Source organism: Cyrtonyx montezumae, unplaced genomic scaffold (assembly GCF_038088225.1).
Source record: "Cyrtonyx montezumae isolate F1298 unplaced genomic scaffold, pur_monq_1.0 scaffold_51, whole genome shotgun sequence".
Taxonomy (NCBI): domain Eukaryota; kingdom Metazoa; phylum Chordata; class Aves; order Galliformes; family Odontophoridae; genus Cyrtonyx; species Cyrtonyx montezumae.
This window is the reverse complement of record NW_027072058.1, coordinates 284,332-300,198: the sequence shown is the minus strand read 5'-3', so window position 1 is coordinate 300,198 and position 15,867 is coordinate 284,332. Positions and strand designations below refer to the sequence as shown.

Below are 15,867 nucleotides of genomic sequence, written 5' to 3'. Positions count from 1 at the left end.
AAGACCAAGAGGCTGTTAGAATTTAAGAGCAACACAAGCAACACACCTTTCACTCCAATCCTCCGTGACCACCTAAGAGATAAGGTACTAAATGACCGTGGCCCTCACAGAACAGACCAAAAAAACACAACTGATATACCAAGTTGACGACACGTTTGCTAAGATCAACGTAACCCTAAATGACATCCATGATTTTTTTTGTGGTTTTTTTCTTTTTTTTTTTTTTTAAGTGCAGTGCCAATTTCAGAATATTTGAGAGGAAAAAAAAAAATAAAGCAATGCCCCTCACTCCTGTCTGGACTGGGTGCATCCGAAGAAGAGTTAATCACTTATGTCAATGGGTACACAATCAGAAAGCCATACTGCCCCAGGGCTCTGTGGCAACCCATGTCTCCTCCCCAGGCTTCCACAGCCTTGATTAGGTAACAGATTCAACAAGACCTGTTAAAGTGACAGTGTATGCTTTTAGGAAGGAGGAACTAAGGTCACACTCCATGTTTTAGTGGATCGTTCCACCATCGCTCCGTGAGTTTTATGGCATAAATTAAAGAAAAAAAAAAAAGAGAGAGAGAAAACAAAAAATAAATACGTCGGCTCCTACGAAGTCAGAAGTGGTTTGGGCTGCATAGTGGAGGGGTGAGAGATGGGGGCAAGGGGCAGAATTTACACACTTGGAGACAAAACGGGAAGCGCCTGCAAAGTAGAGCAGTGGAGGCCCGAGAGTTTAAGTGTCCTCGTTCATATCCTGGCTGTCTGTCCGAGCGATTTTTCGTGGCGGCGCCGAGTTCTCACCTTCTATTTCCACTTGCTCTTGATCTCTCTTCTTTGCTGCATTCTGTTTGGACAAAGAAGGCCAGAGTGAAACTCCCCAGCAGGTTGGATTCTGGTGGGAGCTAGAGCCAGGACAGCAAGCTTTTGTTTGGGAAAGTTCTAGAAAGGCAAGCAGCGCTGCGAGGGCCTAACAGGCACACTGGATGTGCACTGAGGACTTTGCCCAAAGCCAAAAGGAGCTCCCTCTCCATGTCTGAGCACAGGGAGAATACTCTATAATCACCGTTCTCAGCATCCATAGATTTCAAGTACTTCATAAACACGAGCTTCGTCCTCTTCCCTGCTCCTCTGAGTCAGCCCCTGAACTCATCAAACCCTTCTGCCACGCACAAGCACTGCCCTTTCAGCTTTGAGCATCAGCACCCATGATGCTGCCTCTCCCACCATTACACTCCCAGCTCCAGCACCTCTGCTCCCAGTTCACGGCCTTGGTTCTGCATAGGGCTGGTCCTGCAGTGCCAGCTGGAGCACGCTGATTGAGCAGCCCTCGTATGGGAGCTCTGATTTCGTAGCTGAGGAGTGTACACGGCCTCGCCAGCACAGCAGTGCTCTGCACAAGCTCATCCATCTTCCCCTCACAGCCCTGGAGGGAAGAGGAGCTCTACTCTAGCTGCAAAGCAGACAGCTGAGGCATGGGAGACCAATCTGTAAGGGCCACAGAGGGAAACTGCACTAAGCAGGACACATAACTGAAGCCTCCCAGGTTCTAGACTAAGCACTGAACTACTGTCCTTTGCACTGAGAGGGGATAAAAAGAAGCCCGGGCTGAGCGGTGTAGACACTGCCTCCTTTTGCTGAAGCACAGTCCACAAGGAGTGAATCCTTCCTTTTAATAATCATCTTGATGGTAATCAATACTCAGCTCTACCAGTCAGAGTCAGGAAATGAAGACATTAAGGAAACACAGCCATACCTTTTTGTCCCACTGCTGATGTAAATAACGCAAAAGTATATTTGTCTTTTCTGTTACTATAACTGCCAAAGAAAGAGAGAAACGAGCTGAGGTCATTTTAAAGACAACTTTTAAAACTGTGCAGTAACACAACATCATTTCACATACTGAGCGTGGTCCCTTATATTAAAGGAGGGTAACTCAGGAACAGCAAACACTAAATACGTTCAGGGGAAAAGCACAGAAAAGCAATAGCTGGACAGCCACTGCTCATCACTGCGGGAACAGCTCGAGGACATCACTTGATGTATGTATGCATGGCAGATTTTTAAGGTTAGACAAAAAAAATAAGTTAAAAAAATAAAAACCACCCCCAAAACCCCCTCCACAACTTCCAGTGGGGCAGACCTACTTTGTTCAGATGGGTATTCTCTCGTGGGAAGATATACCGATGGTCTTCTGTTCTATAGAGGAATCAGAACAGTTACAGCACGAAGACGGTGAGAAGGAGACTTCAAACTGAAGCATGGTAAACTGACTCAAGGCCACCAGAAACACGGGCTGCAAACACAGCCCTGTGCCCCACCCCGTTACATGGCACTGTGCTACCCGATACAACAATCTTCAGGGATAAGAAGCTCGGCCTTCCACGTGTTTGCACGCCAGCTGAACAAATTTCTGCTTGTAAAACTTCCAGAATAAGGCTAAAGGCATAAGACTCAAAGCCCAAGTCTGGCACTGAAGAATGCACAGACAAAGGCAGCACCACAGATGTGGTTTGGCTGACGTGACCACGCGTGCCTCACCACAGCAAGCAGGAAGCTTCCCCTGCCAATCTCAACTCATGAGCTATCAGCTGCAAGCACACACGGGGGTTTTTTGTTGCTTTTTCATTCTAAGAAACAAAACTCTCATTGCAAGTTTCTCTTTGGCTGTGGTATCCTTTCAGCAGTGCAAGAAAACCTCCCCAGGCACGGGGATCTGAGGGCTGATGTGCAATACTTACTGATGCTTTACATACAGAGTCCGCGTGGAATCTGCTGAAGTTGCTTTTGTTGTAGACTGGTAATCCTTTCAAAAAATCTGCCTACAAAGACACAGAAAGCAAAGAAAGAAGGAGGTGAGGAAAGGAAGAGTGATATTCCAGCTGCTGTTTGCTCTGTGCTGACTCACAAAGGAGTTGCTGGGTCATTAAGATAAACGAGCAGGACTGGGAAGGATGTTGCCAGGCCCCAGCAAGCAAGAGCTCTCAGATACTGAAAGAAAAACCCCAGTGCTGGTTTTGTAAAGGAAGCAAACCCCCAGCTTTCCCACGTGGCTCCTCACATTCACAGAGCTCAAGAACTCAGTTATTAAGCTGCTAACCCACCCAGTCGGCCCAGTTCAGAGGGCTCTGCACCACGGCCACCAGCACAGCCTGGAGTAATCCAGCAGCACGAGCCACGAGAAACTACACCGTGACCGAAAGCCCCAGGTGGGACATCACAGCAAACCAGCTGCTCTTTTGCTTTCGCAGTGAACATTCTTTGTCACAGGCCAAGGCCGATTTCACAAAGCACCAAAAGCCCACATGGCCACAAAGCCCAGCCCTTATCAGGAGCTGTGGGCACAGCCCCACCTCACAGTGAAGGATCACACCCCTTCTGCGTCACAGCCAGCCAAAAAATCCCCAAGTTTTGATGGCAGGAGTAGGTCACTGCTCACAAAGAGCACACGGGCTGGCAAAGCCATTACTAACCAGCAGCAGGAACCCTGCTGAGCCCTACTCAGTTTAATTAAGCCGTTCCAGCATGAAATGGGGATTTCCTTCTCAAAAGACAAAAAAAAAAAAACAACAAGAAAAGAGAGTGGGAGAACATTGCAGGGTCAGGAGAACTCGGAGCTGAAAAGCCTGCTGGAGCCTCTTCACTCACAGCAAAGGCAGACAAAAGAAAGTGCTCGGTGATGGTGTAAAAAGAGCAGGAGGACGGGCGATAAATGCAGGAGGCAATGAGCAGACAGGCCCCAGGATGAGCCCTCCTCGCTGCCTGCACTGCCACGGCTCTCACAGACACTCCAAGTGACCCTGCACACCGAGGGATGCTAATCCTGCACAGACACCCCTGCTCGTAAGCGATTAAAAAGGGGCAAAGCAGGAGATGGGAAGTGGTGTAAAGAGATGCAACAAATCAATGGACACTACTGCCACCAGACTGCAGGGTGGGAAGAGGCTGCTTCCATTCAAACAGAAGCCATTATTTTTATTAACACTACATCTCTAATTCTAAACAAAGAGCTATCATTAGCCAAACCAGAAATGATTATTCATACTTTTGTTCTTGAAAAGAACACCGACGTTTGAGTTTCCACATTCAACGCTTCCTGCACATCAAACTTCAGCTAGAACCAGGGACTTGGATTCCTAAAGCCACACTCAAACTCCTCCTGCTTGCCTTGCTCCTTCCAGGAGCGATGCTATTTCCTTTTGCCTTCACCACTTCACGTCACCAGCACTCCAGGACAGAGTCCGCTGCTCTGCAGCACCGTGGGAGGACCTCCAGAGCCCAGTTCCTGCTCTCCTGGCATCCAGACAACACCCAAACACTGACAGGGATGGGGTCCCCTTGAAAGGCACAGCCAGGCAGTTTTCTTTTAACAGACTTACAACACCGAGTTGCAAAAATGCTGAATGCTATTAAAACCATCAGTCAGAATGGATTTTAAACGGAGAAAGTGCTGCTTTTCCACCCCCACCCCTCCTCTCTCTAAGCAACTGGAGCAAGATATTCGCCAGCTAAGCACAGACTTGCAAGCAGGAAGGCTGGAGACCTCAGCTCTAAGAGGTACAGCCCCGAGGGCTCTCGACCACCACTCTGCCTCTTCACAAGGCTGAAGTCGCTTGGGGGGACAATTCCAGCCCCCAGCAATGCTCCCCTGTCCCCCAGGCCTGCTAGAGCAAGAAACATAAGCACCAGGACAACTGAGCAACAAAAGGACACTGCTCCAACCCAGGTGTCAGCCAGCACGCTAAGCACTCATCACCAACACAACTGAGAAGTCTCCCTGCTAGCAACAGGACTGCTCTACACATTTCAACAGTTACACACTGATGCAATCTCAGAGATCACCTAAAAGGTCCCCTCAGGAGAACTGCCAGGAGCCAATTCCTGGATATTCAGAAAGAGACATTTGGAGTCCAATGGTTCTTATCTGCTCCAAGGCCACGAGATAAAGCAGGCTCAGAGGGTCACTGCCATGAGTACACACCTATCACACCAGACCCACCGTGGAAGAACTGCAATACAGTGTCACACAAAGAAACATTCCTCCTGCATGCCTGCTATCAATCTTCAACCAAGGAAAGCGTGCCCATGGTGAGGCAGCTCCCCGTGTGGAAGTGAAAAACCAGCACCAGAACCAAGCAGCTGCCTCACTTCCTCTGGGGAGAGGCAAAGCCCCACAAACAGCACAACAAATGTGATTAAGCAACCTCGGGAGACAACACCACTTCTTTCTACGATCTGGGAGGTGAAGTAGAGGCCACTCCGGTGCCAAAAGGGTTGCTGAGCTCCCTGAGAATATGACAGTCCACATCTAAAAGCAGAAAAGTAATAATAAACCATATACGTGCCCCATTCTCAGCTTCTGAAAGGAACTGCTGTACCAGTGCTCTGAGATACATTGTCCAGAGCACCGACACGGAGGGGCAGGCCCCCGAGCTGGCACCACGGGCACACATGGGCCAGGGGAGAGCTGTCAGCACCGCCCTGGGAAGTGCCCCCGCGTGCTCAGCCTCAGGGCACGGAGATCACACAGGACACTGCCGATTCCCCCTTTGCTTCCTCCAAAAACGATTACGTCGCTACAAAGGGAGGGGATCAGGCAGCACCCCGAGCGCCTGCTCACGCCCAGGGTCTCCCCAATAACCCCCACGCCCCCCCAGCCCCTACATGGGGCAAAAGAACGCCCTGCACCCGAGATACCCCCAATCCCGACCCCCCCCTTCAGCCTCCAGTCCCCGGGCACCGCCCCCACCATTTTCCCAGCAGTCTCAGCCCTCCCCGGGGGGCACTCAGCCCCTCCTGGAGCCCTCCACCCGAAGCACCACAGCCCCCAGCCCCGAGGAACCCCCCGGGGTCAACGCCCATCTGCGCGGGGCCTGCTCCCCCTCACAGCTCCAGCCCGGAGGGTGCGGCTCTCCCCGCCTCAGCGTGAGCCCCGCCGCTCTCCCTCGAGGTTACGAGCGGGTGGACCGGAGGGCGAAGGCCCCGCTCCCCTCAGCGGGGCGGGCCGGGAGCGCCGCCATTTCGGGCGGGGGGCGCGCACCTACCATCTTCGCCGCCGCCAGCCGGGAGGAGCCGCCCCTCCCCCTCCGCCCAGCCTCTGCCTGCCGTCGCTCGCCCCGCCCCGCGCGCGCCCATTGGTCCGCACGGCTCCACGCCCTGCGCCTATTGGGTGTCGCGGCTGTCAGTCAGCGCGCCGCTGAGGAGCCTGGGATCCGTTTGAGGCAGGAAATGCCGCTCGAAAGGCGGAGGAGAGTGGGAGGAACCCGGATGTGGCGGTGGCCGCGGGGCATGCTGGGAGCGGTAGTCCGCGCTGGGCTGCACGCTGCCGCTCTCCTCGGCTCTCGACGATGAAAGCGCTGTTAATTAGGTGTTAGCAACGAAGCAATTTATTAGCAGCGCTGGGAGCACACGTACAGCGTTAACCAGAGCAATCCCAAGCCCTGCCTCTGGGGCTGCTCGGGGCTCTCAGTCCACAGCCTCCCTTGGCTGGTGCAGATGGGCACAGCTCTGAGCACACACGGTGATCCCCTCTCCCTTCCCGCCCAGAGCTGCTCCACGCGCCTCCTGCACATAACAGAGCATAGCAGACATACCGTGGGCTTGAGCCACCTAAAGCTCTCTGCCATCAGCCCTCATTCCACACTGGTGCCAGCCTTCAGAGGCTCCCCGGTGTGTGCAAACCTGTGACCAAGCTGGCTTTCCTCTCCCTTTTAACTCTGCACCAACAATTAGTGAAGGGAGTTCAGCACAAGTTGCTAGGCTTTAATTACCACTTGTGTTTTGACAAGGTGATCTTACCATTGTACACAACAATGCTACAATCAGAAAAGCAGAAAGCAGCCGTCAAACAAAGCCCCAGGAGGCCACTCCCAGCACCATTCCCCACACACTTCCATCGTGGTAGGAGCCATCAGCCGCTGCTGCCCATCACAGTCCCTCTCTGAGGACAAGGACTCAAGCTGGGGTGCTTCAAACCCGCAGCAGCTCCAGGGCTCTGTTCCAGCTCACCCCACACCAAACGTTCAGTGGGTCAGTGACTTTCTGCCCTTCAGCATGCGCCGGAGGATCACCTCGATCCCGGCCGGTGTGCTGATGCGCTTGATCCAGCCGTGGGTCCGCTTGCGCTTGCGGTTGTTGGGCTGATACTCGTTCCCACGTGCCTTAGTGCGGACCTGCTGCTGGCTCCAGGGGGGCAGCGGGCTGCAGAAGGAGGGGATGATGCCTCTGGGCTTCACGGAGAGGTGGCTGAGAGGCAGCTCCTGGCAATATGTGAGGACTGACGCTGAGCGGAGCTGGAAGGGATGGACTGCAACTTGCTGCAGCAGAAAAAACCTTTGGAAAGATAAATAAATACAGAATACATAAGGATAAACACAGGTTTGAAAAGCAGGCTAACACGAAGCAAATGAGGTTTAACAAGGCCAAGCACAAGATGCTTCACTTGGGTCTAGGCAATCTCAGATATGCAATAGGAGAACCCAGTGTGTGAAGCCCTGTAGAGAAGGAGTTGAGGGTCCTGGCGGACAAAAATGCTGAGCACGGGCCAGCAGTGTGATCCTGCAACCCAGAACGCCAACCATACCCGGGCTGACAGCAGGGGACTGCCCGCTCTGATTTGCCCTTGTGAAGCCCCATCTGTAGTGCTGTGTGCAGGCCTGGGTCCCCCAGCACAGGAATCACGCGGAGCTGATTGATCAGGGCCAGAGGAGGGCCACGAAAGCGCTCTGAGCGGGAGAACAGCCGTCCTGCGAGGACAGGCTGGGCTCGTTCAGTCCGGAGAAAGCTCCGGAGAGGAAAACCAACGGATTTATGGCCACAGTGAGCGGGCCGACCCCGCCGAAGAAGGGACCCCTGCCTCCCCGTGTCCCTCTCGGCCCCATCGCTCCGCACCGGCTATTACCTGCCGCCAGCAGCCCGCGCCCACCGGGGACACAGCGCGGCCATGGCCCGGGCCCCTCCTGACAGCACCGTCCTCCCAACAACGCCGCCCCCTATTGGCTCCCTCCGCTCGGCCAATCACAGCCGATGAAAAGAGCGCATGCGCGCCGGGTGGGACCGGAACTACGTACACCGTAACGGCCGCGGGGGCTGATGGGATTTGTAGTCCCACAGCGTTTGCAGCGGCGGAGGGGCAGACGGCGCCTCACGGAGCACCGGGGCGGATCGCTTCGCCCTCGCTGCCCGCTGCAGTCGCCACAGTTTTGTGGCAGTGCCGTTTTGCTTTTTGCTGGGTGGCCAAGCACAGGCGCAGCTCTGTTTAATTTCGGGGGTTTTTTTCTCCCAGGCAGCTCCGCTGCGTTCCCACCCGGCGGTGTCACGCCTGCAGGGGGATACAAACGTGGCCCTCCCCAAACCACGGGTGTGAACGGAAGTCAATTAAAGGAAGGAGAGAATAATAAAAACATCTGTCATTTCTGTGTTTGTTGCTGCGTTGCATCCCTTGGCTGCCACCAGCTCGTGCTCCCTGTGCTGAGCTCTGTCACGCTCACGGTGCAGCCGTGCTCGGGGGAGCACCACAAAGACCACAGCAGCCACAGAATGAGAGTCCATCACAGAATTGTAGGAGCTGGATGGGACCTCGCAGCGAAAGGCTTCTCCTGCCTGATGATGGACGGGGCACGATGCTCGCAGCACTGTGCAGGAGCTTTGCTGCTCAAACCCCACTTGCTTCGGGATGTCCTGAGATGGAGGAAACCCCCACGTCGGTTGGAACAGCACGGGCAGCAGCAGCCAGGGAGCAGAGAGCCCAAAGCACTGCGAGGGGCAAAGCCCAGGGCCCCTGCACAGCCCCCCTGCTCCTGGCAGGCCTCCATGGGCGGGCAGCTCGGTGTGCTCGGTTCGGCATTGACTGGCAAGTCCCCTTGTCTGTCACGCAGAAAGCCCTCCTCCTTAGGAGGGATTTAAGGGGCTTTCTATGGCTGTAGTCTACAAGGACAAATAGCACCCCCAAGCCCCAGAGCTCGGCGATGAGGCTCCTCGCTCCGCCGGGGCTCGTGGGGAGAAGATGGAAGGAAAAATTTCAGTCTAAAGCCGATGAGCTGAGCTGAAGGCACTGCTCCATCCTTCCCACCACACAGGCAAAAAAAATGTGATCAGAGGAGCCGACCAGCTGAGCAGCCCGCCAGCGCCCGCATCCTGCTCCCGCTGCCTCGCATCTCCTCCTCTCCCCCTGTGCCTCCTGCAGGAGCGGAGCCTTTCATTTGCAATCTCGACTCCCGGCAATCCCTGTCAATAAATGAGGTGAGCATCCCGTTCCGTCCCTCTCTCTTTGTGCCGGGCGCTCGGAGCACGAGTTGCGATGCAGGGCATGTGCTGCAGCACAGGGGAGGAAGGTGCAAAATGGCCAAAGGATCTGATCCTGGCGGCTGAAGGGCTCTGAGAGGCGCTGAATGGGGCTGCGGGGAGACGAGGGGAGGCAGCGGCTGCTGCAGTAGCTGCAATAGCCCCGCGCTGCGAGCCCGCTTCGAGCACGGGGTTAAAGCTGCCCGAGCCATAAAACTTAGGGACGGCTTCTGTTGTGATGCAATGCCGGTCAGTGATTGCTGGCTCTGGAGGAAGACCCGCTGTTGCTATGTGCGTGGCAAATCTGCTCGGCTTTTCGCTTGGAGAGCGAAGGGGGCACCTGCGTGCGTGGCTGCCCGGCGGAGGGGGCTGGGTTTTCTCTTTCCTGCTCCTTGCAACGCTCCAGGCTGCTCCCTGGGGCTGTAGGACGTTTGCAGCCGGAGGATTGCAGCCAGCTCCTCGCGGCGATGCGGTGGGATGTAGCAGGATCCCCCTGGAAACGCAGGAGGTGGAGGTGTGGGGGGGTGAGGCAGTATGTCAGCCACAGAGGTCAGGCACAGGTTACTCCGCTGTGCATTGCATAATCTTTTGTTTCTCAAGGTCTTCTTCCTTCCTAAAGAGAGACGTGTGGCAGGCAGCCAGCCCTGGCTCCGGGCTGCCGAGTGCACGGCGACGGCCGCGTTGCTTTCCCCGCAGTGCCGTTTTCTCCTCTCGGGGCCGTTTTATCCGCGGGGCCGATGGTGGATCCCCGCGGGCAGCGGTGCACCTCTGGGCACGCTGAGCATTTCGGGGCTGCGTCGTTCCTTCTCTGTTTGTAGGGCCGATAAATCCTCCCCGACCCCTCACTCCTGCGTGACCCGAGAAAGCTGCTGCTGTGCTCTCAGGCCGAGGAAGCAGGGTGTAACAGAATAAATCCAGGTGCTTGCCCTCCCCTCCCCCTCCCCCCTGCCGGTGTGCCATTTTGCATCCCCCCAGAGGGAAGTTTACATTGCAGGGTTAAGAGGCATCAACGTTTTCTCGTGCGGTATCTGAGGTTGCTGCTTAAACAGGTGTTGTCTTTATGCGTTTCTCGATGCTGTAGCTCCTCTGCTTTGCTGAGTGAATGAATGGGAGAGGCTGGAAAGAGCAGAACGATATCGGCCCCGTTCCTCAGGAGTGTCGTGTGTCATCATTAATACACCCGAGCCCCAGAGGGAAGGGATTAGAGCTGAACAAATTATTATGGCAGGTCGCATTCTGGCTGCAGCACATCTCACGCTCCTCTTCATGTCCCTGGCACTTCTCCTCCGAGGATTTGCAGGGAATTAGCAGATATGAATCCCTGCTGCTCCCTGCGGGGGCCTGGGGCTGTGTGCTGGGAGGGTTGGAGGTGCTGAGCAGTGGGGCTGCAGGGGCATCTGTGGCACAGGGGGAGCAGAAGCCGCTCTCAGCCGCCAGCTCCTGCAGCAGCGATGCTCTTGGAGCAGTAATCAGGGCCAAAGGCTTCTGGCAGGGATGGGCTCAGTGCCGTGATGGAGAATGGCAGCATCCTTGCCTTCCTCCTGCCCCCCAGGCTGTGTGCCAGCCCCATGTGGCTGCCTGTCACGCTGCCTTGTTGGGTTGCTGCCCTCCGCACATCGGATCGCGTCCCATTTTTCTCCAGCTGTGACATGGTGCCATCAAGTTGTGTCAAATCAGAGGCGCCGCAGCCCGAAGTAGGTCAGTAAGTTGTTTTATCTCAGCTCGGCTGTCAGCGGTGGCAGCAGGGAGGAGGCACAGGGGCTGGAGATGGAGGACCCCGCAGCATCGCTCTGCCACCGAGATGGGAGCAGTTTGAAGCTGGGACACACACACACACACACACACGGGTACCAGCTCATGGCGATGCTCTGCCCCTCCCCAACCTCTGGGGGTGCTCTGTCCTGCTCCTGGCCTGGCGCCGTGCCTGGCTCAGTGTTGTGCCTGGCCTTATGTAACTGGTGCTGAAATCTCGCTCTCTGCTGGGGGTGGCAGTGGAAGGTAGCTGGGATGGAGAGTTGGGGGGGAGGGGGGGGGGGGTGGGAAGGGAGGGGAGGGGAGAGCAGCTCGTCGCCATGGCTACCGGCATCTTCGCAAAGTTCTTCACATCCATCTGGTTTCATTTGCAGCTCTTTCATCTGGCGGGGGGAACGTCCCTTGATGTTTCACAGACGGAGTGGTGGGAGGTGGGAGACGGGCACACTGTGCCCCCCGCCCCGCTGGGTGAACTCACTGAACCTCCCGCCCCTCCGTTTCCCACTGGGATGCACTCTCTGCTGCGATTCAGTCTGGGCTTTCCCAGCTCCAGAGCCAAAGCATGGGCTGCCAGGTCTCAGGCTGTGAGCCCCAGGGATTGCTGGTAGGGCCGGAGCCTGCCCTGCTTGCTGGTCCCCCCCACTCCTGCACCAGAACCAGAGCAGACCCAAGGGCTGAGCCGGGCTCCTGGATCTGCCCGCCGAGCTCCTGAGCGCAGCGGCCTTCCAGCAAATCAATTCTGGAAGCGAACAGGATGGGACTAATTGAGTTAATCCCGCGAAGTTAATCAATGTCAAGTCGGGTTGGCCAGAAGTCCTGTTTATAATCCACGCAGAGATCATTAGTGCCCTGTGAAATGGAGGCACAGCGCAAACCCAGGCTCCGTGGAAATCAGAGGTGGAAGGCCGTGTGCTGCAGGCTGAGCACAGCAGGATCTGCAGCTGCAGGCACTGCAGGACAGCAGCTGGGCCCCAAAGCTGCCCTCCTGTCTTTGCCACCCAATCCACTCTCCTCGTTTCTCCCCCTGCCCTTGTCTCCTGGTGCTTTGGACTGCGCTCTCCCAGCATTACTGCTCCAGAAGTGCAATGGGACCAAGGAGCACAGCTCGAGCCTGGCTGGCGCTCAAGGCAAGCTGAGAGCTGAGCAGTTCTCCATCCCAGCGCAGCAGCACCAGGATTTCCCAGCCAGGAGCTCTGGGCACCCCACATGCCCAGCTCCGTGGGCTCACTCCTGCAAAGGGCTGCACTCAGCTTCTCCTTCCAGGACTCCAACATCCTTTGCTCTTAACGCAGAGAGAAGGGAGGCTGCTGGGGACCAGGCTGTGCACGCCGGGGCTGCAGGGGCTGAGCAAGGTGCAGCCAAGCTCCAAATGGCATTGAATTACCAAAGCCGCAGGCGGAGCCCTGAGCCCGGGCAGCCTCCAGGTTTTGTTTTGCTGATTCCCTCTCTGCCAGCATCGCTGCTGCTGCAGTGCTGTGTGCTCTGAGCTGCTGCTGGGGGAGTTAAGAGGGCTGCAGCCAGGATAACGGTGTTTAATTCCCCTCGGGGACGTGCTCTTCCTTCACCTCCATCCGTGGGGGTTCTGCTCTGTAAGTGGAGGCACTGATGGGGGGGCCTGCTGCGTACCCCCCCCCCCCAGTCCCCGCTGTGAATCGCTTTGCTGAGCCGACTCTCAGCATCAATAATTCAACGTACTGAGCTGCAGCCGTAATAAATGCGCATCGGCCTGGGGAGGGGAGGGGGGGGAGGGCAGGAACATCTCCAGCCCCTCAGCACTCCGGGTGACCCCTGAGCTCAGAAACATCCCGAGCACCTCAGGAGCAGCACTCAGCACAGGCTGGGGAGGCTGTGGGGCTGGGGGAACGATGCCGTGGTCCCCCAGCCCCACAGCCTCCCCTCACCCCCCCCCCACGGGGAGGGGGCTGCCCACTCTCCCAGCTGGATAACTGCCTGTCCCCCAGGTTCTCATGCTCAGCATCGCTATGTGGAGTGCCTCTAATTAAAGCATCCAACCTCAGTCCCTGCGATTTGCATCTCTCCCTGGTCGTGGTGGTGGTTTGGACCCGAGCTACACACACACATTTAATCAGCATAAATAATACATTTTCATAGCTGAGCCTCCACTCAGCCCCACATTCAGGGCCGGAAACATCATTTTCTACGGGCTTTTCCTTGGCTTGGTTATTCCCTCGGCTCCACCTCCAACCAGCAGCAAAGGGAGGTGGCTCAGAAGGGCACACGGGGAGCACTGGGGGGCACCCCGAGGCAGCACTGCCCTCCTCCACACCGCTCTAACCTCCCTCTGCTTCCTCACACAGGGAGCACAATGCTGAACAGCATCACCGAGGGGTTCCTCTGCTGCCTCATGGGCAAGACCACCAACGCCGTGGGGCCGCTGGACAGCGTTGAGTCCAGCAACGGCTACAGCTTCCTGGAGGTGAAGCCTGGCAGGATCCTGAGGGTACGGCACAGCGCACCGAGCCGCCCGCCCGCCGAGCTGCCCGAGGAGCCCGGGGCTGCAGAGCGGGGCACGGTGCACTGCAAGCGCAAGATCACGCTGTACCGCAACGGGCAGCTGGTGATCGAGAACCTGGGGGACGCCGTGCGCTCCGAGATCCTGCACTGCTCCAACGGCACGGCCGAGCCCAGCAGCACCGTGGAGCTGGAGCTGTCTGAGCTGGGCGGCCAAGGCCCGGGGCAGGGCTGTGTCGGCACGCCGGGCTCCGGTGCGCGCGATGCGGCGGCCGGCAAGCGGCGGAAGCGTAAGCCCAAGAAAGTCATCAACATCGACTGCAAGAAGCAGATCACGAGCTGCAAAGGGACACACGGAGACGTGGTGCTGTTCTTCATCCACGGCGTAGGCGGCTCGCTGGACATCTGGAAGGAGCAGCTGGACTTCTTCACCAAGCTGGGCTATGAAGTGGTGGCTCCGGACCTGGCTGGCCACGGCTGCAGCTCAGCTCCGCAGATCGCTGCTGCCTACACTTTCTATGCGCTGGCTGAGGACATGAGGGCCGTCTTCAAGCGCTACGCCAAGAAGAGGAACATCCTGATAGGGCACTCCTATGGGTAAGGGGCACGGGGGTGTGCTCGTCCCGTTGCTGTCCTCACCATATAGATGCTGCAGGGCTGAGGAGGGTGCGGGGTTTCCAGCCCTCGCATTATCCCCAGCTCTGATCTCCTCCATCCTCTCGGTGTCCGGCTCCAGGCCCAGCTAATCCCAGCACCCCGAGCGTGGGCCAGCGAGGAAGCTGGTGCTGCTCGGCCTATAAATAGAGTAAGCCCTGAGAAAGTCAATTAGACGGGGACTGAGCGGGATTAGATCGGCGACGAGCAGGATGCAGCCCGCAGCGTGGCTGCGCTGCTCTCCTGCTGCTGGTGACATACATCCCCCATGGCTGCTTTGTTCCCTGTCCTCACCACGGCCCCACACGGCACTGTCTGTCCCCGCAGGGTCTCCTTCTGCACCTTCCTAGCCCACGAGTACCCCGACCTGGTGCATAAAGTGATCATGATCAACGGAGGGGGCCCGACGGCGCTGGAGCCCAGCCTGTGCTCCATCTTCAACATGCCCACCTGCGTGCTGCACTGCCTGTCCCCGTGCCTGGCCTGGAGCTTCCTCAAGTGAGTCCCATCGCCATCCCCAGCGAGCTCAGCCCCATGTGTGCCACCGGTGGGGGGCAGGGATGCACCCCCATGCTACGCTAACCCCTCCCCACATCTCGCAGGGCTGGCTTTGCCCGCCAGGGTGCCAAAGAGAAGCAGTTGCTGAAGGAAGGCAACGCCTTCAATGTCTCCTCCTTCGTGCTGCGTGCCATGATGAGCGGGCAGTACTGGCCAGAGGGCGACGAGGTGTACCACGCCGAGCTGGCCGTGCCCGTGCTGCTGGTGCACGGCATGCACGACAAGTTTGTGCCAGTGGAGGAGGACCAGCGTATGGCCGAGGTAGGGGGTGCAGCAGGGCTGGGGGCTCGTCCCAGTGCTGGCAGCCCGCTGCTGACACGTGCCCCCCATCCCCACAGATCCTGCTGATCGCTTTCCTGAAGGTGATCGACGAGGGCAGCCACATGGTGATGATGGAGTGCCCCGAGACCGTGAACACTCTGCTCCACGAGTTCGTCCTTTGGGAGCCCGAGACGCCAGCTGGGGACGGGCAAGGAGAGAAGAAATAAGGTGGCGGGGACGCGGTGACCAGGCTGCTCCGATGGGAGAGGTGCTGGGGAGCACAGAGGGCTTTGCGGGCGCACCGGGGCGCAGCCGGCCCCCCCGGGCACGGAGCTGGTTTTGTTCCTGGGCCACGGGCGGGCGGTGGAGCACGGAGGCTCAACCTGGGCACGGATGCTCGGGGCTGGTGGGGGGAACACAGCAGACCCGATCCTACAGCACCGCCGGAGCGCCTTCATCCTGTTTTGTTGTAGTATTCTTTTCCTCGGGGGGGGGGGCAGAGAAAGGACACGGAGGGGACACTGCTCCCAGAGGCACGGGGGGGGGGTCCTGCAGGGGGTGACCCTGGCACTGTGCTGCCATGGAGCTGAGCTGGGGTTGCTTTATGGGAAAGCCCAAGTGAGATTTGCCTTTCTAAGCTGTGGTGGGGGCTGACAAGGCCAGAGCTGAGCTCTCCCCCAGCACCACCGTTTGTGCAGTTGTGTCCCCAAAACACACCACTGCTTCAGGTCCCGCAGCTCTGGCTTCTGCACAACCCCCATCCCACTGCACCGGGGCTCCTGGGGGGCTCACAGCTGCTCCCCAGCCCCCGACCCACACATGGGGATGGATGCAGCCTCCCCTCACCCCGAAGAGCAGAGCCGCTCCCCTCTTTGTTTTCTCCTCTTATTTCCCCCATCT

At 57.4% G+C, this 15,867-nt stretch overlaps 3 protein-coding genes across 3 annotated transcripts; 1 reads left to right on the top strand and 2 right to left on the bottom strand.

Annotated features, from left to right (window-relative positions):
* Positions 1-556: 556 nt before the first annotated feature.
* On the bottom strand, positions 557-6,080 carry DDA1 (DET1 and DDB1 associated 1). The gene is made up of 5 exons (XM_065748712.1): positions 6,033-6,080; positions 2,730-2,810; positions 2,136-2,187; positions 1,745-1,806; positions 557-835 (listed from the first exon to the last, which is right to left on the bottom strand). Exons 1-5 carry the CDS (start codon positions 6,033-6,035, stop codon positions 725-727), a joined length of 309 nt encoding a protein of 102 aa, XP_065604784.1. The 5' UTR covers positions 6,036-6,080; the 3' UTR covers positions 557-724.
* An 803-nt stretch (positions 6,081-6,883) lies between these two features.
* MRPL34 (mitochondrial ribosomal protein L34) lies at positions 6,884-7,974 on the bottom strand. The gene is made up of 2 exons (XM_065748664.1): positions 7,889-7,974; positions 6,884-7,320 (listed from the first exon to the last, which is right to left on the bottom strand). Exons 1-2 carry the CDS (start codon positions 7,930-7,932, stop codon positions 7,011-7,013), a joined length of 354 nt encoding a protein of 117 aa, XP_065604736.1. The 5' UTR covers positions 7,933-7,974; the 3' UTR covers positions 6,884-7,010.
* A 971-nt stretch (positions 7,975-8,945) lies between these two features.
* ABHD8 (abhydrolase domain containing 8) lies at positions 8,946-15,597 on the top strand. Its single transcript, XM_065748693.1, has 5 exons — positions 8,946-9,228; positions 13,341-14,091; positions 14,476-14,646; positions 14,751-14,967; positions 15,045-15,597. The coding sequence occupies exons 2-5, from the start codon at positions 13,349-13,351 to the stop codon at positions 15,192-15,194; spliced, it is 1,281 nt and encodes a 426-aa protein (XP_065604765.1). The 5' UTR covers positions 8,946-9,228; positions 13,341-13,348; the 3' UTR covers positions 15,195-15,597.
* Positions 15,598-15,867: the final 270 nt, after the last annotated feature.